Source organism: Xiphophorus hellerii, chromosome 23, assembly GCF_003331165.1.
Source record: "Xiphophorus hellerii strain 12219 chromosome 23, Xiphophorus_hellerii-4.1, whole genome shotgun sequence".
Classification (NCBI taxonomy): Eukaryota; Metazoa; Chordata; class Actinopteri; order Cyprinodontiformes; family Poeciliidae; genus Xiphophorus; species Xiphophorus hellerii.
The window spans coordinates 6937009-6962127 of record NC_045694.1 but is presented as its reverse complement, the minus strand read 5'-3'; the positions used below and the strand labels follow the sequence as shown (position 1 = coordinate 6962127).

At 37.3% G+C, this 25119-nt stretch overlaps 2 protein-coding genes across 3 annotated transcripts; both read left to right on the top strand.

Annotated features, from left to right (window-relative positions):
• Positions 1–8704: 8704 nt before the first annotated feature.
• Positions 8705–19426, top strand: slc25a43 (solute carrier family 25 member 43). Of its 2 annotated transcripts, XM_032554805.1 has the most exons (7): positions 8705–8890; positions 10588–10732; positions 11308–11674; positions 13752–13993; positions 14075–14247; positions 17964–18098; positions 18463–19426. In XM_032554805.1, exons 3-7 carry the CDS (start codon positions 11400–11402, stop codon positions 18673–18675), a joined length of 1038 nt encoding a protein of 345 aa, XP_032410696.1. In that variant the 5' UTR covers positions 8705–8890; positions 10588–10732; positions 11308–11399; the 3' UTR covers positions 18676–19426. The 2 variants fall into 2 exon arrangements, with proteins under 2 accessions (XP_032410696.1, XP_032410695.1); XM_032554804.1 differs by lacking the exons at positions 8705–8890; positions 10588–10732 and having other exon boundaries at positions 11204–11674.
• A 1123-nt stretch (positions 19427–20549) lies between these two features.
• On the top strand, positions 20550–22544 carry LOC116714316 (ADP/ATP translocase 2). The gene is made up of 4 exons (XM_032554807.1): positions 20550–20744; positions 21308–21794; positions 21880–22020; positions 22104–22544. Exons 1-4 carry the CDS (start codon positions 20634–20636, stop codon positions 22259–22261), a joined length of 897 nt encoding a protein of 298 aa, XP_032410698.1. The 5' UTR covers positions 20550–20633; the 3' UTR covers positions 22262–22544.
• The last annotated feature ends 2575 nt before the right edge of the window (positions 22545–25119 follow it).

Here is a 25119-nt window from a genome sequence, read left to right as displayed (position 1 = left end):
ATCAGATAATATTCTTGTCCGCCTTGCCTCCCCTTTGAGTCCAGTCTCCTCTCTGTTGACCTGGATCAGGCAGGCTGTTCCTTACGGCCCCTTTGGCCTTTCCTCCTCTTATCAGCGCAATGGCTGAGCCGTGATAAGGCGAGCCCGAGGACACAGGGAGGGAGCCGTCCGCTCTTCCACAGCTGCATAACTTTAAGGCAACCGTGGTCTAAGTTTTGTGTTGTGCCAAATCGACAGAGTCACCGCGGTTATAATTGTTTTTTTTATTGTACTCTCGTCTTATTTTGTTTTTGTTTGTCTAATTAAGTTAGTTTTAATTAGTTTTTATTACTTATTACACTGCAACAACACAAAGTCTTAACATTTTTGGTCTAGTTTCTAGTGGAAATATCTTAGTACGCATTAAATAAGACAAAACTAACTTAGAAGAAGAGGTGAGAAGAAAAGTTGTACTCAAGTAAAAGTAGCGATACTTCAACATATGTTCGCTGCAGTAAAAATAGCCAGTAAGTTACTCAAGTAAGAATAAAAAAGTATTTGGTAAAAAGTATGCTCAAGTACTGAGCAGCTGATCAAAACATCAATTATTTAAGATTTAAAAGTTACATCATCAGACGGACGAGAATATAAACCTCCATGGAAATTTTGGTATTTTACAGACGAAAATGATTCATATAAATAACATCCTTACAAAATAAAATAATCAGGCCAAATAAACATTTTTCCAAATCAGTTTAGTTTCTTCTACAACTTTTGAAACTTTAATAAAAACTGCAGGTGTGTGTCTGTGTCTGATGAATTTTTTGTTAAAACATGTTTGTTTTTCATTCAGTGGGTAGAAAATATAGAAGTATTACTAAAGTAAGAGTAGAGATACTTTAAAATAAAATTACTCAAGTAAAAGTAAAAGGTGCAGTGTAGTAAAAATACTGCCAAAGGTACATTTTTTTTACAAAAGGTTACTCAAGTAAATGTAACTGGTTACTACCCAACTCTGCTTACAAGTAACTTTTCAGCCGAATATAGGAACTTGCTTTGAGTAAATTGTTCCTTAATATTGATATAAAAAAATCTTGTTCCATTGAAAGATTATTTCTCTTGTAACAAGACATTTTCCCCATGTGAAAAGTATTTGCAGCAGAAACTAGACCAAAAATACTTGGTAAGATTTTGTGTTTTTGCAGTGTAATAGTTAAGTGTTAGTTAGTTTTTATATAACTAATAAAAAGTAGCAGTTTTAGTTTTTTCACTAATCTATTTTGTCAGGTTTAACCATAGTAATCGTTTCAGTTCCAACAAAGTCCTTCTCTTTGGTTTTTATTATGCTGTTTGTTCTCTAAAAAGTTGATTGAGTTTCTCACGTAACATCTGTCGCATACTGAAACTAAAGTGCAGACATGCATTTACTGATTACTTAAAATCAATTAATTTAATTGGTTTGTATTTGAGGGTATGAGAGGAGAGAGGGATGCACTACTTTATGTTCACAATCCCAGTAAAACACACAGACTTTGTGGAACATAACCACGACAATCTTAGACGGGTTTGCTTCATTTTCAAGCTTTAATCAGGACAAATCCAAAGTTTTCCGCGTGGCCGTGTTGAAACCCCACGTGCCTCGGCTGCGTTCAGGCAGACAGACGGGTGTCCAAAGCCACGACCCTGCCCTGACCCGAGCAAAGGAAATGCTCACGCTGCTCGAGACAAAGCAGGGCACAGGAGAGTCTGAGGGGCTGGCTGGTTCGGCCTCGAACAATGGCTGTGTGCTCTCAGGCCAAACAAAGGCCAGAGAAACGCCCTCCTACCCGCTCCCACATGGCAATAGAGCTGGCATTTCACACGGCTCTGTGAACAGCCATTCACTCGCAGCACTGTTTAACCTGAGTCCGACGGCTGGGTTCAGATATCTGACCTGCCTGACTTCTCTGTCACCAATATAATCCAAAACAAGTCAGGAACGCTTCAGATTCCGGTGAATATTCCTTAAAAGTGTGTAATCAATAAGCCACATTGCAAAAACACAAAATGTTACCAAGTATTTCTGGTCTAGTTTCTATGTTAGCACATTGGAAATAAAACAAGGCTAACTTTTCAGCAAGAAATATGAGCTTGTTTTAGTAAATAAGTTGCATTGGCAGATTATTTCACTTTTAAAATGGGAAAAATGTTTTATTAAAAGTGAAATGATCTTTTTTTTAATCAATATTAAGACATTATTTACCTAAAACAAGCACCTACATCTTGCTGAAAAGTTACTTGAAATAATTTAAGTGTACAAAGATATTTAACAAGAAATTAGATCAAAACTACGTGGTAAGATTTTGAGTTTTTGTAGTGCACAAACTGATCAATCAGTGATATTAATGAAAAAGTATTAGTTCCACTGGCAGATTATTTCACTTATCTAGTGTAAATATCTTAGTACCCTTTGAATTAGACAGAATTAACTTACAAGTATCTTTTTAACAACATATAGGAGCTTGTTTAAGTAAATAATGACTTCATATTCATTTTTAAGTGCTAGTTTCACTATCAGATTATTTAACTTGTAACATGGGAAAAATGTCTTGTTATAACTGAAATAATCTGCAAGTGGAGCTAGTACTTGTTATCAATATTAAGGAATTATTTGATTAAAACAAGCTCCTATGTTGCTGAAATGTTACTTGTAAGTTAGTTTTGTCTTATTTAAAGTGTACTAAGATATTTACACTAGAAACTAGACCAAAATGCTCAGCAATATTTTGTGTTTTTGCAGTGTGGATATGTGTGTGTCCTTGGTCCTCTTTAATTTTAGGATTATAGGATCAGATGTTTTAGGGAACATACTGTATTTTCCAGACACATCAGTCAAAAAAATGCAATGTGAAGAGAAACAAAACCTAAAAGTTGCACTGATTTACACATTGTTAAACATAACTTACAATAAAGGAGATGTTTATATTTCATTGCAACATGTTTTCCTTGCACAGTTTGTGCCATGGATCAAGTTGACGTCGGAGAGTTGGGAGAGTCTGCAGCAGCTCTGAGTTTGGTGAGAAGAGCAAAATTTTCCCAAGTTATAAGTGAAATAATCTGTCAGTGGAGCAAGAACTTTTCATAAATATTAAGGAATTACTGACTTAAAAGAAGCGCATGTATCTTGCTCAAAAGTTACTTGTAAGCATAGCTGGGTAGTAATACGTTTATTCAATTACTTTTACTTGAGTAATTTTATTATGAAGCATCGCTACTCTGACCTGTGAACAATTTCTGGATTTTCTAGCCACTGAATGAAGAACAAACATGTTTTCACCAAACATTCACCAGACACAGACACACAGCTGCAGTTTTTGTTAAAGTTTCACAAGTTTTTTTATTGAAAGGAACTAATTTTGGAAAAAAAAATTATTTTGCTTAATTTTGTTATTTTATGATATTTATATGAATTATTTTAATTTTGTTATTTAAAAATACCCAAATTTCCGCTGAGCATTATTGATAATTTCATCAGTTACTGAAATACTTTTTACCTGCAAGTGGAACCAGAACTTTTTCATCAATATTAAGGAATTATTTACTCAAAACAAGCTCCTATATGTAGCTGAAAAGTTACTTCTTAGTTAGTTTTGTCTTATTTCAAGTGTACTAAGACATTTGTGCTACGAAAAGACCAAAAATACTTGGTAAGATTCTGTGTTTTTGCAGCGCAGCCTATTAATAACGTGGCTGTAAGACGAACAGCTCCCTGGGGAACGGGACCGCGACCAGACCCTCCGTCTGGGTCAGATCCCCTCCAGCCAGGGCAGAGAGAGGGGCGGCCGCATGACCCCCTCCGCCCTCCGCCGGCTGCTCCTCCTCTCTACCTGTACGCAGCTCGGATCAAGGTGTGGGGGCCGCATATCAAACGGGGCCCGGCCTTTGATGTGGATGGAAACACAAACACTGATTTGAGCGGAGTCGTAACAGCTTATTTGTTCCCTTTAGTCATTCATTGAGCCGCTTGTTGAATGTGTATGCCTTCAAAGGAGCGGTGCATGCAGCGGCGCTACAGTAGCCGAGGAGGCCCTGAGAGCGGCCTGGCCTGGAGAGGTTGCAGGGAGGCCATCTGGCTTCCTGTTCCTTAGATTTGGTATTGATTTATTGACTGTACAGGGGAAGATAAGAAGGACGCAGCTGCCAGAAGTTTTTCTCTGCCTCCTCAAACACAATTGACCTGCTGCTCATCTGTACTAATGGGAGAGGTAATGCTTAATTGCTGAAATAATAGAAATAAAAAGGTTATTTGCTTGCATTTCATTTCAACAAGAAAAACAAAACACAATTGTTTCCGAATGCAGAAGCCTCTTTATTTTTTTATCTTATTTTGAAGTATTTTAAGTGCTTTTGAAATGTGTTCACACCTCTTCTTTTTCACCTAACATTCAAACTGCAACAACACAAAATCTTGCCAAGTATTTTTATCCTAGTTTCTGACATGCTTGACTTCTCCATCACCAGAAACTCTTTAAAAATAATCCAAAGCATGATGTTTTCAATTTAGGAATGCTCAAAATTCCTGCAAATATTCCTTAAAAGCGTGTAACCAACAGGCCTCACTGCAAAAACGTTGCATTGGCTGATTATTTTCCTTTTAACATGAGAAAAATGTTTTGTTAAACGTTAAATAATCTGCCTGGGGAACTAGTACTATTTTTTAATCAACATTAAGTCATTGTTTACCTAAAATAAACCTCTATGTCTTGCTGAAGAGTTATGTGAAACTTAGGTTTTTCTTATTTTAAGTGTACTAAAATATTTAACAACAAATTAAACCAAAAATACTTGGTAATATTTTGTGTTTTTGCAGCGATAAACTGAGCAGCAATAAGCAGTGCATACACACGAGGTAGAAAAGAGAGGATAAGTGGGTTTTAGGCATGTTTGCTAATTAAAGTCTGAAAAGTGTGGCATGTTTTTGTATTCAGGCCTCCCTGATTTGATGCTGTGCAGAACCACATTTCCAGAACCAGAACTCCAGCTGTGATTCTTTTGACATATGTCCAACTATCATCTTGAGTTTAGGTGCGCTTCTATTCTACCAAAGTCTAAAAAACACAATTTTACAACTGCTGTTTTTCTGCTAAATAAGAAATGCAGCTAAAATCACACTTCAGTAAGTTTGTTCGTGTAAAACGTCGTGTAAATGGAAACACATGAGATGTATTCATGTTTCAGCCGCATCATCAGCCATCAGAGGAGACGTCGACGTCTCATTCAGGCGTTGGAGCGACAAACTTTGGACTTTGCTACGAACACATGCAGAGTTTTGGGAATATTATAGTCAATCATACATAAGAGTTATGGATTCAACACTTTTGATTGACAAACTAAACTTTTCATGAACTGGAGCGCGTTGTCCAGTGAGGCCAGTTTTACAAATGATCGAGCTGCTGCTGTTTACAAACGGGCTTGATCTGAAAAGTGTTTTCATTGCAGTTTTACACAAATTTCAATACGGCTGAGAAACCACCTCATCCTAGCGCAAAAACTTTTTATCAAAAAACTTGAGTTTTTTCAAAATCGACTTGTTTCCATGAAGCAGAATAATTTTTGTAAATCTAATTTGCGCAATTTTATGGTTAATGGTTCATAAAGTGTTGTCAATTTTTAGCAGAAGAGTTCAACAAATTTTTAATTGAATTTAAGCCCTAGACTTTAACTAGGCCATCACAACACATGAATATGCTTTGATCTAATTCTGGCTGAATGTTCAGGCTGGTTGTGTTTTCAGTCTCAACTCAAAACTTCAAATCAACTCATAGGGGTTTGTTTTTTCATTCTGAAGACATTTTTGCTCTAAATTTGTTCACAACTCTCTCCCTGACTTGGTCTTCATGATGCTTTCTTCACTTTCGCAGACCAATTGCAATAAATTACACAATGAGTTCTTTCTTACTACAGTTTTTTAAAGGAGGTTGAATCCAAATGCAGATTTTTATTTGCTAAAATAAATTCAAACCATGTGTCATTTCCCTTCTCCTTCACATTTCTGAACTACTTTGTGTTGCTCTGTCACATAAAATCCAATTTAAATAAGTTGAAGTTTGTGTTTGTGTTTGCATAGCGACAAAATGCAAAAAAATACTTTAACAGTGTCCCCAGAAAGCATTCGTAAAGTATTTACAGGTCTGTCGTGATAAAGATGCTTCCCAGTAATGAGGCGCTAAGTCCCATTTATTATTCCTAACAAATCCTGACGGCCTTTCACAGTTTGCATCATTGGATAAATCGCAAAATCTGAATTAGGCCTCTTCGCATAACAAGTCTCTCAGTCCTGTTAAGTGAGCCAGGACCAGTTTGGCCAGAGCCTCACATTTAGAGGTGTGAACGCGGCACCGACAGTGAATTGTACTCATCCCTGATTTTTTTCTTTTCTCACCAACACTCCCCCTCCTCCATTAAAACAAAAAAAGACCAACACACACAGGCAGACTCCCCATCCCCCGCCTTTTCTTCCTTTTCCCCTCCCCTGCCAACACAAGTCTGTGATGTGACAGTCTTAGATAAAAAAGGCGAGAATTTTATTGCAGCAGTCTGTGAGGCTGGCACCAGACCTCCATTGTGACCCGCCGCCACGGGTTCCCTAGTGTTGGGCGCCCTCTGCTGACCGGGTTCTCTCGGGTTCCTGCACTTCAAAGTGGGAGATCAAGGGCCGACTTGCGCATGACATCCAGAGAATGACAAAACCACAGCCAGCCTGCGACTGCTGCAAGGTGCCTGCTGCAGAGACACAAAGGCATGCAGGCAGCTCCCGCACTGGTTCTCCTCATGAAGCAGTGGGAGGCGGGGGCTTTAAAATACAGGAAGGAGGCAGTGCAGCGACTGTGGTGGGCAGAGGCTACATGAGGGGAAGTGGAAGGACAGCAGTGGAGACAGGCTGGCAACAGATTGTCTGAGGTGTCCTGTTTGATTGCTGAAGTATTAATTGAGAAGATTCATCACTTATCTTTAAAGATGACCTATTATGCTTCCTTGAACTGGTTAGGATTGGTCTGTGGTCAAAACAAAACATGTCTATTACATTTCTTTTGCACAATATAATTTTTAGATAATGAGATTTTAGTCTGGTCAGTTCTGCTTATTTTGTTTTAGGGAGTCTTCTCAATCTAAATCCAAATAAGCTGCTGCTGCCCACGGGCAAAAAAGTAAACATTTACACTCACACGTGAAAATGTCTGCAAACAAATGTACAATTATGAAACTGTGCATCTTTGAAAAGCAGAAGTGGAGCCTTCTGTACAACCAACAAAAATGCAGAAAGTGGTTTCTGGGTGGTAAGTCAACACCAAAACGCTTGTCTTGTCTAGTAGCCATTATACACCGGATAGAGGTAAAAACAGCTGATCAAACGTGCTGGAGCTTCACCGGCGTTGCTAGGTGAGGGGCAGTGGCTGCTAAATTGTGTCGCTACATTCTGGAGGTTTTTGAAACGGCTCATTTTTCAAACATAAAAACATGACCTTATTGCCAAAAACTGTCTGGGTGTTTTTTGGCCTGTTTTAAGAACCATCTGAGACCCAAATGGAAGTACAGAACATGAATTTTGCCTAATAGGTCCCTTTAAAACATCAGAGTATCAATACATGACAGTGAGTTCAAACAGCTTTCTGATCATATTTTCCAGAATATAAATTGCACTTTATTCATAATTTGGCTGGTTCTTCAAATTGTAATTTTTTTCGTCTTCATGATGCTTTTTTTGACTGATACAACTTGTACTCTGAGCCGATAGTCAGGATGATCCTCAGCTGCCAGCTAAACCTACACTCCTACAATAAAAGAAAGCATGCGTTTCAGGTTAAAAGCAGAAATGAAACTCACATTTTTAACAAAGTCCAGGACACACCTGCAGCCAAACTGAAAAAACACAATATATTACCAAGTATTTTTTATTTAGTTTCTAGTGTAAATATATAGTAGCACACTTTAAATAAGACAAAACTAACTTACAAGTAAATTTTCAGCAACAAATCTGAGCTTGTTTTAAGAAAATAATTACTTAATATAGTTTTTTTTTTTAAGTTCTAGTTCCACTGCCAGATTATTTCACTTTTAACGAGACATTTCTCCAGCGTTATAAGTGAAATAATCTGTCAGTGGAGATAGTACATTATTGAAATTAAGTTATTATTTACCTAAAAAAAAAAGCTCCAACATTTTGTTGAAAAGTTACTTGTAAGTTAGTTTTGTCTTATTTAAAGTGTGCTCATATATTTACACTAGAAACTAGACCAAAGGTAATATTTTGCACTTTGCAGTGTGGATATGGGTGTGTCCTTGGCTATATTTTTTAAAAAAGGGAGATTCATTCTGCTTTTTCTAGTTTACATCAGAAATGCATGTTTTCTTTTCTTTTATTTTAGTGTGGGGTCAGTTTTTTAGGGTGCAGGAGAGGATCATCCTGTACTTTCCAGAGTATAAGTAGCATCAGTCAAAAAATGCAACGTGACGAGAAACATGTAACTGGACTGCAAGTCACATTGTAAGTTAGTTTTGTCTTATTTAAAGTGTACTAATGTATTTCCACTAGAAACTAGACCATAAATAGTTGGTATGTTTTGTGTTTTTGCAGGACAGCCCTAGAAGCCGGAGTGAGGGGGAGTGGGACAAGCGGCGTCTTGTGATCAGGCTGTCATTTCCTCTCCTCGACTCTGTTGTTCCTGAAAAAGGGCTTTGAGAAGGAGCCAAGTGGCCCTGGCAGTGACAGTAGGTGGGCTCCTCGCGTGGATCTGGTGAGACCGTCAGAGGGGGGAGAGGAGGTCGGGTTGAGCCCCTGGCAGGCCGAGACGAAGAGAAAAACAAACACGGGGATGAAACAAGACGGCGAAATCCTGTCCCTGGTGGCGAATACACTTCACAGCAACCAGAGGTGATTTACGGTACAGTAAAGAAAACAATCTAAATGACGACAAATCTGTCTGGTGCAGACTTATGATGGCAGCGTGACTGCAGATCTTGAAAGAAAGAGGAAATGAGAGTATTTAAAATTGAAACTCTCCTTTCGCCACACTACAACCACAAACTTCTGTGTTTTATTGATGTTTTAAATGACAGACCAAAACACGCAACACATAGTTGTTAAGTGGGAAGAGAATGAAACATTGTTTTCTACAGAAAATAACCTGAAAAGTGTGCCATGCATTTCTGCAGACGCCCATTTTTATTGATACTCCCATAAAAATCACCTTGAACTTTTTATCAAAATATATCCAGATGTTGTAAAGGCCTAGTCAAAGTCCAGACTTAACTAAATGTAATAGCTAGTGGAAGGAACTGAACATTTCCGTTAGTTATGTTGCAAACATTTCAGTTAGATGCTGCAGCAAAAGACAGATTAACCAAATGTTGACTCAGAGAGGCTGCATATAAATGCACACCACACTTTTTAGATTTTTAATTATTTTTAATTATGTATTTAAAATGTTTTGAAAAGTTTGCTTCTACTTCACAGTTATGTGGTATTTTCAGTGGTATCACATAAAATCTCATAAAAATATAGAAGTTTGTGGAAAATGTGACAAAGTTCAAGGTTTATGGATGTGTTAGCCAGATACGGTAGCTGGTGTAATAAAGATAAAAGTTATATAATAAGTTACCTCTCTCAACCCAGAGGGTATAATAACCTGAAAATGAAATTATCAGCACAGAAACAATCAAAAGTCAGAGTCAAAATCAGCTTTATGCTCAACAAATTAAACCTCTGATAGAAATTCAAAAAGTTTCATTTCAGATTATCATCTGTTTTCACTGATGTTCTCAAAAGGGATAAAAAGGAAAATACAAAGTTTCTGTGAATTCATTCTTCATAAAATTCATGCGTTTTTCCACAAAATACAAAAGTCTTGGAGCAAAAACGTTGATTATTTGTAGTCACATTGATCTTCCCATCTGACCTCCACTGACAGGTCAAACCCAGAGAAACTCTGAAGGAGCTGCAAACAACCACAGATATTTAAAGAGTTTACATTTAAAACTGGGTTGTTTGAAACTGCAGAATCAAACTTTATGGTTGTAACGTGACTAAATGTTACATTTTTCATGCAGTATGAACATTTTCTTTATGGCACAAAATTATACAGAAAAGTCTTAGAACAAATATCTTGGCCTTGGTTATGAAAGAAAATAAATTTAAAACATTTTTAAAGAAATAAAACTAAAATGCATTCCTTCATGAAGGCATATGACATTTTATTGACCAAAATGTAGCATCTAAAACTGGACTTGAGCTAAAATGACAAAAGATTTCCAAATTATGACTAAAATTAAAATATGTTTCAGTCAAAACTATGACTAAAGAAAATTAAAATGTGGAGTTAAAATTAGTGAAGACATTGTTGAACATTTATTGATAGAACTGAAGAATAAAATAAAGTTGTAAATTATTCCATTTACTGTCTATACCCACTTATCCTACAAGGTGTCTAGTAATCATAATAATTTCATAATTAAATGTATTTATAATTATTTTTATGTGTATTATGCATACATAAATGTTTAAATATTATATAGATTCCCTATAATAAAATTTCAAACAACAAATTCAATGTTTATTTAAACTATTTCCAGGTTCCAGGGTTGAAGTTGACTATTTCAAGCTGTCACTGTGATTCTTCAAACCCCAACATTTGATCGGTTGACTGGGGCAAAAAGTTCACTTCAGATCAATTAAATTGATCAGAGCAGTTTAAGCCCCACCTTTTTACTTCTACAGGTAAGGGTGACAGCGACACAGAACAGTTTAATAATAAATAAATACTTCTAACATGCATCCTATGGATGGTAAAATGTAAAACCTTTTGATGTATGGAGGACCAAAGCTGGGCATAATTAAAAATAAAAGCAGAAATATATGTATTTTGTGTTTCCTTTTCCCTATACATGTTTTTATTAAAAATTTAGATATTTTATTCTCCTTATAAATGCGTTTTCATCAAGAAATGTATATATTCTTCTTTCATTTTTCCTTTATACATGTGCTTTCATCCAGAACTGTAGTTTGTGTATGTAATTATTAAATAGCCTAAATATTTTTGCACCCAGTTTTGAACATTTGCACTTTTGAACCGCCATATTTATTTGCCTCCGTTCATCCTTAAAACTGTCAATTTATTTGTCGTTTAAAAATAGGTCAAGGAGCGCCCTCTAGTGTTTAACTGAGTTATCCCACATGATCAAATCAAAGTGACGTGAATATTTTTGTCACATAACACCACAGGCCCGCGCAGGACACACACACACACACCTTCCCGGTGTTTAAAATTAGATGTGTGTGACCCATCCACGCAGGTCGCTGGTTGTACCTCGAAGAACAGCGAAACCCAGCCGGTGGGTCGAGTTCAGACCCTACAAGGGGTTCAGGCTAAACAACCAGAGAAATAATGGTGGTCTCGGTGAAAAACGACACCCGGCTGACCAGTTCTCAGAGCTTCCTCTGCTCTGGTTTCGCTGGTTTCTTCAGCAAAACCGTCACGTCTCCTCTGGAGGTCGTGAAGATTAAACGTCAGGTGGGAACTTTTCACGGCAAAGGCGGATTCCTGCAAACTTTTATCGTCATCTACCAGAATGAGGGACTTCGAGGATTTTGGAAAGGGAATATGGTCTCCTGTCTCCGGCTGTTTCCATATACAGCAGTTCACCTCACCACGTACAAGAAGTAAGTTTAGCAGGGCAATATATAATACTGGGACTAACTGTCGCAAATTATATCTTATTTTATAGCTGCTTGTGTTATTATTCATCTATTACTTCACTTTTAGTACACACTGATTTTGCAAATTGACGCTATTATCAATATGGATGAAGCATTTTAACACGTGTGATGTTTTAAAATGGAAAAAAAGGCTGTTTTGTTATTGTTTTGTCGTTTATTTTACTGTACGGAAATACTTCCTGTTTTGACCGTCCGAGACGCGTCCTCTTGTTTCCAGCCAATCAGAAGGCTCCATTTACTCAGTCCATTTTTAAACTGGAAGCTGTTTCGTTTGCCCGACGTTTTGTCTGGCAGGTTATGATAATAGGTTTAATCGGTAATTTATAGAAAATATATTCGCCAGAAGCAGAAATACAGTATATAAAACAATTTTAGAGATGTAAAAAAAAACCAATATTATATTTTTGCCTCCAACTTCACCAGCTTCTGCAGATTTAATAAAGTTAATGCAGTGAGTTTAATAAATTGTTTACATTAGGACTCAAACTTTCATCAGGAATATGTAGATTGATAAGCTAACTATTACACAACTTGTAAATTATCTGTTGATTTTAAAAAAAAAAGTAACATAAGTTAAAAATAATGGTTGAAACTGTTCAACGGTGAAGTAAAATCTATATTACTACCATAAAATATTTGAAATTGATAAGAAATCGTCATTCTATAGATACCAAATAAAAAAAACATATTAGTTTAATATTTTAGAATTTTCTTATTAATTTTATTACATTTCATGTTGAAAATTTTCTTCCTTACCTAAATGATGTAATTAAATACTGTGAAATTAGTGTTTTTCTGCAACATGAACATGAACATAATTATTATTACTGCGATTTTAAATATATTTGACAAAAATAAATATTAATCACAGAATTATTCAGCTGTAATAAAGAAACTGTGTTTCATGTTTAAATTGCTTGGGGGTTCTACAACTTGCTGAAAGGGGAATTCCTGCCTGTGAGACCGAACTGAGGGCAAACGGTTTGAAATCACATCTGCTGGGTTACCAGAGGGCAGAACAAACTGCTGATCTCTGACAGCATGGATACAGGAAAAAAAAGCATTAAGCTGAGCAGTAATCCAGCAAGGAGCAATAAACCCGGCTGGTCATGCTTTATAACACATTTTTGAATTCCTGGTTTTATAAACATAAGTTATTCAGTGCTCACCTTTTCCTGTCTAGCAGCGACAGCAGCAACTGTTCAGTAGTTCCAGGAAAAGGAACCCCCTTCCTCTTTTATTTAGCTCATGTTTTTTTATTCAAATCATATTTCCTGCTGAAGGTTTCAGGTTATCGGCCTGAAAAGTAAAATACTGAGCATAAACGTCCATATAATTTATTTTTTTTTACATTTAAATAACAGTTGTAGTTTTTACACCATTGTAGAAAGTGTTTAATATATTAAATAAGAGCCACAACATTTGTTGAATCTACGTAGATAAATAAATAAATAAGAGATTTTAAAAATGTTATTGACTTAATCGATCATGCCATTGGTTATCCTTAAAATTAATTGATTCTTTGGACAAAAGAATTGTCACATTCTACCATTTTTTTTAACTAAAACATTTAAGCCTTTTTCATACAGCATTAGAAATATATTAAAAGATACAAATAAACAGATGATTTTTTTTGAATAAGACGTAAACATTACTAAAATACAATAAAATAAATGTGAAGCTAAAACTGCCACATAAGGAGTTTTGAGTAAAACATATTTACAGACAAAGGTGTTTTATATAATCTTTTATTTATACAGAAACAATCTCTTGAGACTTGTTGTCTCTTTTACAAGAGATATATGTTACATACATCACAAAAAGACAAATGATGAATAAAAAATGCAAAATGTATATATTTTTTAACAGTTTATGTTTAACTACTGTTCTGAATATATTGCTTTTTCAGCAAATTACCATTTTTTGAGTCTGCATACTCCAGTTAATGGGTTACTAAATTACTAGATTATTTCAAAGATTGATTCATTACTGTTCATTATTGACGCCTGTTTGTGTGCAGGATCGTCCACCTTCACATGGATGAGCTGGGCTTTATCTCCCAGTGGAGGGCCATATTAGCCGGCGGACTGGCTGGCGTCGCTGCAGCCCTGCTCACGTATCCTCTGGAGGTGGCGGAGACCCGACTGATCGTCCAGAACTGCAGACAACGGACCTACATTGGCGCAGCTCACACCATCTCGAAGATCTACAGGAACGAAGGCCTGCCTGCTCTCTACAGAGGATTCTCCCTCACCGTTCTGGGTAAGCACACATTTATTCAACACATGCGTCTGACATCGATACTGAATTATTTTCCACTTCCTCCATCTTCTCCGCCTGCAGGTGCGGTTCCCTTTTCAGTCGGATGCTATGCGGTTTACATGAATTTGGACAAGCTGTGGCAGGAGCCGTCGTTTCGCTTCACTCCTCTGCAGAACTTCATTAATGGCTGCATTGCAGCGGGAGTGGCTCAAACGCTCTCATACCCCTTTGAAACCGTTAAACGGAAAATGCAGGTGGGTAACGAGCAGCTTAACTAATTTAATTTTGTGTTTGTCCTCAAATTGGTCTCTCACTGGAGAAAAGCAAACAAATTACTTTTGCCATTTAAAAACAATAAATATTTGTCCCGCCAGTGCAGGTGATTGGTTCGGATGGAGAATTTTTATTTTTATTTTTGAGAAAATTTATTCCAAGCAAAGTCGTCTTAAAATGGGAAATGCTAAATACAAAATAAAGTATTTTTCCTTCTGTTTTTTCATCTATCTGGTGACTTTTCCAGATCTGCTTTTAATTACTTTTACTAAGCTTCATTAAATAAAGAAACTAGTTTTTCTAATTTATTAAACAGAATCTAAAGGAATTTGCAAACTGAATTTCTCTATTTTGATAAGACAAATATGCAAAACTCTTTTTAAATGTTGGATCTATATCAGTTTCCCACACAAAATATGACTAGTTTATAAGTTTAATTAAAAATATTTGGTGCGCAGATGAGAAAATTCACAGTATAATTTCAGTATCACAAGAGCCTGTTTATAGAAACTACCATGCAGCTAAATAGTTTATGAACGCCAGACTGCTGCTCACAACAAAAACACGCTGCTAAAAGCACTAAATAATGCTAAATATTATTTAGTGCTATAATCTAATTTAATACTTTTCCATGACGTTAGATCTTAAACCAAATCGACACATCTGTGGCAGAAGGAAACCGCTCGTTCTGAGGAACAGATTCTTCATTTGATGCAAATGTTGTTGCCACAAAGTTTTCTAAATGACCTTGTTTCTCTTCATGCTGTTTTTGTTTGTTTAATTACATGAAATTTTCAACTAAATCAGAAAATATTCAAAAGTGCGACTTTTGTTAAATATGTACTAAGCAACAAGAGATTCATTTAAACTTTTGTTAGTTTATCACGTTATTTCATTCTTTGTTGTTTTTTTTGGGGGGGGAGGTGGGTTGCATTTATAGTGGAAGGATACCAACAAATTTGTCAATTTCTTTATATATTATTGGTGTAAAATCCTCTAAAAATGTCTGACTGCTCTAAAGCAAGTAGCCAATACACCGATCAAGCAATACACTTTTTAAAAATCTGTTTACTTACTGGATATAATATATGCCACCCTACAAACCGGATAAATGGTGATCCGGTTTGTACAATGTAACTAACATTTTAGGTTTAATACAAAAGTGCGTTCAGCTGCACAGAAAAATATAAATATGGGTAGATTAGATCAGATTTTATCCTGCTTCAACTTGTTGAACAGGATCCTGAGAAGCGGCTTTCCTGCCACAGTTTCACCAGAAGGGGGCAGTAATGACGTGTCCAAGTTATTCACTGAATGCAACGCCTTACAGAGACCATAAACTAACTGAATGAGGACTTTTACTGGACAGAAAAATAAATCTCTGCTTAAAAACATGCCTATTACATAAGTATTAGTAAATGTATATTATGTGGAATTGGTTCTGGGTGTTTAATAATCTTTAATTTGCATTTCAGACCTTTCTGGGTTTATTAGGACGGACAAAATCCTCATGGTCCTCATTGTTCCTCATGGAACAATCGTTCTGCAAAGGACTGGGCACTTCATCCGGGTTTCGTCTGCCTATTATTAGCTGCCACAAGGTTTAACAGCAGCTGGGAATGTGAATGTGCCCCAGGTCCATCAGGCTATAGATAAGTTCTCTAAAGATAGACTGTCAGATAGCAGCAGCTCTGAGGGCTGTGCATTTCCAGATAATGCAACCTACAGCACTTTATTATACAGTTTTTATTGAAATGCTTCCATTTAATGAGAAGCGTACGGTTAAACGTTAACCCACCGCAGAGAAAAGATTAAAAAGATGTTTCCAGATGGACAGGGTAGTGATATAAGATGAGCGCTGTACAGTTTAACTGCTTCTTCTTAACGAGTTTATGTGTCAACTGCAAATTTTAAGACGCCCACATGTGACCTCAGCAGCCGTAACGCCCACATGATGGCCGGCTGGATGTACGACAGAACCTACGTGAACTCAGAGACGCTGAGGGCGCTAATGGCGGCTCAGGAAGTTAAATATCTGGAAGTCCAGCAGAGTCAGAGGGGAGGAAGCCTGTTGGAGGTGAAATGACGTCTGCAGCTTACAAAAGGCGATACAGAAGCTTTCTCTGGAGAGTTTTTAAACTTTTTTCTCCTTACAAATTTGTTCTCGAGGTTTAAAACTTTACAGGATACACGTGAGGTTCAGTCTGTGGTTAAATAAAGAAAAAACAACTCAAGTTTTGTGGCAACATTTACTCCTCTTTACATCTGATTGATGACATCTTGCCTTTCTTAGCTTTACCCAAAACATTTTTACACCGGCATGTTTTACTACACTGAAGATGTTTTAACAACAAACAAACACAATTCAAGCAATCTTAGCAGAGAAACATTTTCCAGAGGAAATATTCCAGAGGAACTTCCTCCTAAACGCAAATGTCCAGATTTCTTTAGTTGCTGGTAGTTTGTTTTTTTGTTTGTTTGTTTCTCCTTTGGTGCTTTAAAATATTTAAATAATTTTATTGTATTGCCATAATTTCCCATTGAAAAAGGTGCTTCAGTTTAGTTTATTTGTATAGTGGCAACTTAAATATTAGATTTAGAAAAATCTAATATTTTATTTAAGTGCATTTATTCATTTGGGGGTAAAATATCTACTTTAGAGATTTTTTTTAGTTTTACTTATTTTTCAACATTTAGATATTTTTCAGCTAAATAAAGGTAACTGTAGCTTTTTAAAAAATAATTTAAATTTTGACTTCCTGTTTTCCTGGGGTATAAACACATGAGCAGGTTTCTCTTAGTTACTCCTTAAGAACAGGAACTGAAGGAAAACACGCTGTTTGAACAAAGTGACCCAAATCCTGAGTGACAAAAAGTCATTAAAGAAAAAAAATCTACTAACTCAGTCACAATAATTAAAATGTTTAAGATAAGTGAAAATGGATAAAAATAAGACTGGATCTGGGGATAATTTTTTTAAAATCATCATGCACAGTAAAGTGGAAAACAGAAAAATTGAATAAAGGTGCACCACAAGGCTCTGTTCTTGGCCCACTTCTTTTTAGATTGTGTATGTGTGATTTGTAATATTTGTCTCCTGGTTCAGGTTTCCAGGTTTATGCTAATTACAATGGAAGAGGCAGGTAGAACATCCTAAATAATACTTAAGTAAAAGTAGCTTTACTTCAACATATTTTATTCAAGTAAAAGTAAACAGAAAATAACTCAAATAAGAGTAAAAATAATTTGGGAAAAAAAACTACTTCAGTACAGAGTAACTGATTAAAACATCTGATTCAATATTTTACAATAATGTTATTAGACAAACAAAAATAGAAACCTGTAAAAATCCTTCTATGTTAAAAACTAAAATCAATACATACAATAATAAATACAAAATAACAAAACTTTTCCAACCAATACACTTTGGAGAATGTCCTGTATGTTTAATCTAAAATACTTTTGCAACATATCCTGCTTATAAAATGGGGAATATCCCACTTTGAGGTGTAAAGATACACACAAACTGCAAAAATAAATCTGTTTTCTACACATTCTTCAAAACATGTTTACATTTCATACTTGAAAATGACGACAGAGATATTTAAAAAAACAATCTTGACGTTTTAACTTATTGGAATTTTAAATTTTTCTGCCAATTCACTCATATTTTATTTCTTTTTCATTATTTTCTCAGGCACAGAGTTCTCGTCTTCCCCATTTTGGTGGTGTTGATGTCCACTTCAGTGGAACGATGGACTGCTTCATGCAGATTGTTAGAAACAAAGGCGTTCTGTCACTGTGGAACGGACTAACGGCCAACATGATAAAGGTGCCTCCATGCTTGATTGTGTCATAGATTCATTTGGTTAGAAAACTGATTTCTGTGTAACAAATAGCTCCCACGTGCCAAAGGAAAGATTTGTAACGCATGATCTATGCAAAGGCAGGAGTGACGCAGAGTGTCCGCTGCAGGAGAACAAGGTGGAACAGCATGCTCCAGTCTCCAATTTCAGCTGCAAATATCTTCAGCGCTGAACATTGTCTCACACATGATGATCTAATTTAAAACAAGACCCCTTTAAGTTCAAGAGAAACAATCATTAAGACTTAAAAGCGCACATTTGAGGTAATTTAGGTCAAATTTTGAGTTGTTTTAACACTAATCAGATCAAAACTCTGTTGTTCCCTCACAGATTGTTCCTTATTTTGGTCTTCTGTTCACCTGCTGCGAGATGTGCAAGCAGGTGTGCCTCTACCGCAACGGCTACATCGTCTCACCTCTGAGCTACCAGCCCACGCCGGGGGTCGACCAGAGCCTCGGGCCGTACGAGCTGGAGGAGGTCAGGCGCTACTGGAAAAACAGGAACTTTGGGTCAAGGGAGTCGTCTTTTGGGAACCGCTGGTGAAGCTGGAAATGCTTCCCGCGGACAAAAAAATGGAGGAAAAATCAAAAACATTCACTAGACCCTCCAAGAGACTAATACTAGGACTATTTCAGAGTTACATCATTTTTATCTGACAGTATTAAGCATAAATTGTGAGCAATTTATGACTGCTTTATGTAAAAACCTGTGCCTTTGTTGTTGAATATTTATTTTGGCTCCTGTTGCAGTTTTTGCTGCATTAACTTCACACTGTGCCACAGTCTGTTCTGAGGAAGTAGACTAACTCTGATGATTGAATCTGAGCGTTATAATTGTAAAGAATAAAATGAATGCAACCTTTTCATCCTTCAACAGAAGCAGGCTTTTATCTGCTGACACAAATTGTTACTGAAGGAATCAAACATTAAAAATGTTTACTTTTAACAAAACCTAAGTGTTTATTTTTTTATGTGTACCCCGAAAAGATAGAACTGCATCCAAAAGCTGACTTTTTTAAAAACAAAAAATGAGTTTAATGTCTTAACAGTTGCTTTGTTTTTAAGCAAACTCTTTAAATTCTTCTACAATTTCAATGTATGACACAAAGCAATGTTTTATTCCATTATTTTATCAACGGTCGACCTTCCAAATTCACATTTTATTTCAACATTTTTTTACTAAACATGATTCTTTATGAGAAACTGCTACATAAAGATAACTGTGTACATCTACACCAAATGTATTTTGGTAATAATAACTTTGTACATTAAACTATTTATGGTAGAGTCCAGTATGTTCTGTTTGCAGTTTGTCCTCCACCTTGTAGTATTTATGGGCAACATAGTGTACTACATCCTGTATATGGCAAGCCGTCATAACATATATTCATTTGCAAGCCTGCTAGTTAGTTGTTTGGATTTCAGTAGCATTTAACCTCATTAAAATCACACTTAATATTATATTTCCAAGAAGGGCTCTAAGTTTCCTTTAAAGTGACTGAAATGCTTAATACATGTATATATTTTTTTAACGTTTAAGTTTCATTTAGAGTTGTAACAAAAGATTCATTCATTCACAATCAAGACCAACATGATTATGAAACACACCTGAAGTTTTTGTTAAAGTTTCATGAACTTCATTTTGAAAGAAATTGATTTCAAAAAATGTCTCTTTTGCCTAATTTTGTTATTTAGCAGTTATGCCGTTTATATTGATTATTTTCATTTTGGTATTTAACATACCAGAGTTTCCACATATTTTGGTCCATCTGATGATGCATTTCTTAAATATTAAATTATTGATGTGTTGAGTACTTGAGTAGCTTTTTCATCCAATACTTTTTTTAATAACTGAATAATTTCATGGATGACTACTTTTTACTTTTACTTGAGTTAAAATGTGTTGAAGTTACTTTCAACTCTACCTGAGGAGAGAAGAAAATATGCATTGGAAACGTTAAATTATTTGATAAAATGACCTGCCTTAAGAGCTGTGACAGGTTTTGCGTGGACTCAGTCAGCTGATTGACTCGTGTCCTTCTCAGTGTGGGAAACACGGTGACAGCCAAAGGACATCAACAGATGGGGTGACCTTTACCCACCATAGTTTTCAGGCCCTGGCTGCTTCAGACTGGCAGACGACGCGACCTTTAACTTTAATAAGAGTAAAGAAAACAAATAACAACAAAATGAAAGTAAAAGAAACTATCCACAACTTTTTTTGGATAACTGATAAACTCCCTATTCTCTTTTGGGACGAAAATATGTCCTTTCATTCCCTGCGTGACCATGGAAACCAGCGAATCAAACTGATAGAACGCCCTCTGGCTCCGCCCACCGCACTCACAACCGACCAATAGCAAGCGAGAGTCGAAGTTCGTGCTTTTCTATGCGTTCAGCCTCCTTAAAACCCCTTCAAGTCCCGGTTTGATTCTGCCATTTCAACTCCACCTGCAAACCAGACGGAGCGAGCAGCGGGACGGCGTCCGGAAACACCCGAAGATGACTGATACGGCTATCTCCTTCGCTAAGGACTTCCTCGCCGGTGGTATCGCCGCTGCCATATCCAAAACAGCCGTAGCCCCCATTGAGAGAGTGAAACTTCTCCTCCAGGTAGGCTGTTATTCCTCTCTATGCAGAGACGCCTCAGCCTTTGATGCGGCATCCTTAAAACAGCTGACTCTTAGATGCTGACCTGACGCAGTGATAAGTGCTGGTAAAGATTTGTTTTTAAAGCATGGATGCTGCAGCGTCAGCAGCAGAAAGTAGGCTATTAATAGTAAATCTCAGCAGCTCTGTCTGAGTTTAAGAATGAGCATATTCGAGGCAAACCAGACCAGTTATGTAATAGTCAGGCCTGAAAGCTGCAGCACTCCACAGGGAGGAAACACAGTGTCCCTTAACAAGCTCATATGGTCACCTGCTGCGGCGTTTGAAAAAACATTTCTTCTTCTATGAAGTGTGATAGTTTGGCTTAAAAACTTGCAAACAAGGTCATAGGAAGGATTGCACCACGGGTTTTCACTGCTGCATAGGGGCCTGGATGCAGCAGGAGGAGGAGGAAGAAAAAGAGGGGGCGGGGTTATGAGTTCTTGAATGAATGCGTAAAGAGTTGATCCAGCATGCAATGACAGATTAATGTAAAATAATAATGTCATTTCCTGTTTTCCTTACAGGTGCAACATGCCAGCAAACAGATCACAGCCGACAAGCAGTACAAAGGCATCGTGGACTGCGTTGTCCGCATCCCCAAAGAGCAGGGCTTCCTTTCCTTCTGGAGAGGCAACTTGGCCAATGTCATCAGATACTTTCCCACGCAAGCCCTCAACTTTGCTTTCAAGGACAAGTACAAGAAGATTTTCCTGGACGGCGTAGACAAGCGCACACAGTTCTGGAGATACTTTGCAGGTAACCTGGCGTCTGGCGGCGCAGCAGGGGCTACGTCGCTCTGTTTTGTCTACCCACTCGACTTTGCCAGGACGCGTCTTGCCGCCGACGTGGGCAAAGCAGGGCAGGAACGTGAGTTCAAGGGCCTGGGTGACTGCTTGATGAAGATCTTCAAGTCTGATGGCCTCAAAGGTCTGTACCAGGGCTTCAACGTCTCAGTGCAGGGCATTATCATCTACAGAGCAGCTTACTTTGGCGTCTACGACACAGCAAAGGGTGAGTCTACAAACTTTCTCCCCCCAATGAGCTCCTGAACTTTAGGGAACTAGATTAACCTTTTGAACTGACGCATCTCTTTCAGGCATGCTCCCAGATCCCAAGAACACACACATTGTTGTGAGCTGGATGATCGCTCAGTCTGTAACCGCCGTCGCCGGTCTCGTGTCCTACCCCTTCGATACCGTCCGTCGTCGTATGATGATGCAGTCTGGACGCAAAGGAGGTAATAACTCTAACTTGATGCCTTTATAGCTTAAAATTTCTGTTTGTGGCCATGATTGAGACCTTCTTCTATTTTCTCCTCAGCTGATATTATGTACACTGGCACCCTGGACTGCTGGAGGAAGATCGCACGTGATGAAGGCAGCAAGGCCTTCTTCAAAGGAGCCTGGTCCAATGTGCTCAGAGGCATGGGCGGAGCCTTTGTGCTCGTCTTGTACGACGAGCTTAAGAAAGTTATCTAAGTTGATTGTGTCTCTCCACTGCTCATGTTGTTAAATTTATCTGTAACATATCTTGTACATTTGGAAGGACTTAAATACCTGAGCTATATATGTTTATAGGGGACCAACTAGTATTTTTTTACTAGTTGTAAAGGGGAAACTGTTATGCACTTGTTTTTTTTTTTTTTTTTGGCCCATTCTTTTCCTTTATTTTGTTTTGCCCCTCACGAGAATTTCATTCCCTGACTTCAAGAACTTTGCCAGAATATGAGAAATAAAGGCAACCTACTGCGTGAACCTCCTACCTGGTTTCTAACTCTAATGTCATGCATGAATGGTTTCCAGGTTGGCAGCCCCTTGAGAGAGCTGTAAGCTTAGAGCTGCAGGTTGTAGTTGGGGGTGAGCCAAAATCAGCTGAGAAAGTTGAGCTGCTGACAATATTTCAAGTCACACTTGCAGAAAGGTGATAGGCAGGTAGTCTGGGAGTCGGACGTTTGAACTTGCTGCAGAGGAACTACTAGGATTACATGCAGGAGGGCTTGGATTACTACAACTTGCTAAATATACTTTGATCTCTTGCCGTGTTCTGTCTGCCTCGGACTGTTGTGACGGAGGACTTTGTGTCCTTGAGCTGATTGACAGTTTACAAATACGACACAAGTTATTTCCTGTCGCAGCCAAGATATATGGTGTCTTTAGCTCTTAGCGAGATGCTACAGCTAAATAAGCCTCTTTAAGGTTTGGGTCTGCAGCTCATACACTGGATTCCTCCTGACACATGATCTGTCCAGCATAAAGAGTTGCAGGCTTTGACCTGGTAGTGGCATATGCAGGAGAGGACGCAATGTACCGCTTACTCTCTAACCAGGGTGTGTACTCGTCGTTCTGTTGGTAGTATTTGCCCTTGTGCAGTTGGTATAAATATGGAAAGTTGTTTTACAGGTTTTAAATCTACTCAGTGATTTGGTGTTGATACTTTGATTCATTAAGTCATTTTGAGATGAATAATTATGAAGTTCCTGTTATTAAAACTTGGATAAATTTCAATTGCCCAAATTTTATATTCATGTTACTGCAGTTAAGGTCTTTTCCTCCTGTTGTAATAATTAGATCTTGCATCATTTTGAGTTTAATTATGACTCTAAATGTGCCCTTTTCTCTTTCTTTGACCTTGTGAATGGTTCTCTAAGTTCTCTAGTTAAGGAAATTAAATCTGACAAGACACAAGGAGGAGACAGACTCCTTTAGCAAATACTCAGATTTTCTCAGCTGGACTCTAGTCTAATCTCCTGTCCTCTGCAGTAGTATGAACTTGACCTCTGACCCAGTGAAGCAGATTCCTTGTTCAACAGGGATCAATGCTTTTTATATCCCTGAGAAACACACCGACCTCATGCTGCATCTATTGACTGCAGGATATTGACTTGCCACATAGGAATTTAATGCTTTTTATGACCAAATTTAAAAAAGTTTCATTTAACTTTTAAAACATTTACTTAACATAGCAGACAAACCTCTGCATTTTGACTTATTTTTGCAGTTAAAATATCTGAAACCAGATATTTACATATGTTGTAGAAAAATAAAATTTTTTTCCATTGCCATGTTTTAACCAGAATAAGCTGTTCCTGCTTTAGCCCAGTTATTTCCATTTTCTAAATACCAGAATGAGAATTTCCTGACTTTCTTTCAAATTCAGAAATTTGCATACACCAAGACTGTCATGTCTTTCAAAGACCAGATGACATCAAGATCTTGTAAGCAGCTGATTTCTCCACATCCAAGTTAAATGAAACATGTTTCACACTAAAAAAAACCCAAAACAACTGTGTGGTTTTGGTTTTATTAATTTTTATTTGAAAAGATTCTGAAACCCTGTTAAAAAAAGAAAATCCAAATGGTCACACAACTCCGAGGAGCTGAAGGAAACCAAGATGGATGGAGGGAAACAGGAGGGAACCAGGATGTACGGATAAATGGAAGGAACCAGGATGGACAGATGGAGGGAACCAGGACTGATTCAGATGTAGGTTTAGCCGTTCATCTGGGTCTGGAAGCAGACCCAGAAGCAAAACAGTTAAATCCTCGTTTTGTTCTCTCAGATCTGCCCATCAGGAGAAGCTCTCCTCTCTTCCAGCCTCCATCGGCTCAGTGTGACGTAGCGACTCAACCTGAACAGTTGAGGCCGTCGTTAGGCTGTTTGATCTCAAATCTCCCACAGCAGCAGCGCTCCAGATGAACAGGTTGTAGCGACGTGACTCCAACCCGTTTGGCTCATTACTGACGGTACCGGAGTCTGATTGGGTCAAGCTGCTGCGGGACACATGATGAAACTCTCCTTTTACTCTGACAAATCAAAAGGAGAAACAGGAAGTAAACATCAATAGCTGAGTAATTTAAAGGGTATTTATACCCAGGGGTAAGCCTGTCACAATAAAGAAATAAATCAATTAATCACATGAAATTAAAACAAGTTTAATAATTTCCGTTTGCATGATTCATTGTTTTTCTTTCTACCAAAAACTGTATGATAAGTCTTCAGTCTGGTGCTTTGGTCTCAACAAGCCCCATTTTTTGAAGGACAACTTTGTTTACAGAGACTCAATTCATTTTATCTTTTATTTCTGTTTTTTTTATTTTGTATATTCAAAATGTCTTCCGGTTCCAGTACTAAAATATTCATTAGAATTTAAAGACTGTTGATCTTTGAGAATGTGTTCTTGCATTACTGTGCTATTGCCATTATATCTGTTGAATATTAAAACAATATTATCGCAATAACTTCTGTGACAATTTATGTTGATGACTGTCACCAAGTTTGGCTGGATAATAAATTGTCCCAGAAGGTATTGAAATAAATGATAATGTTTTAATACCAT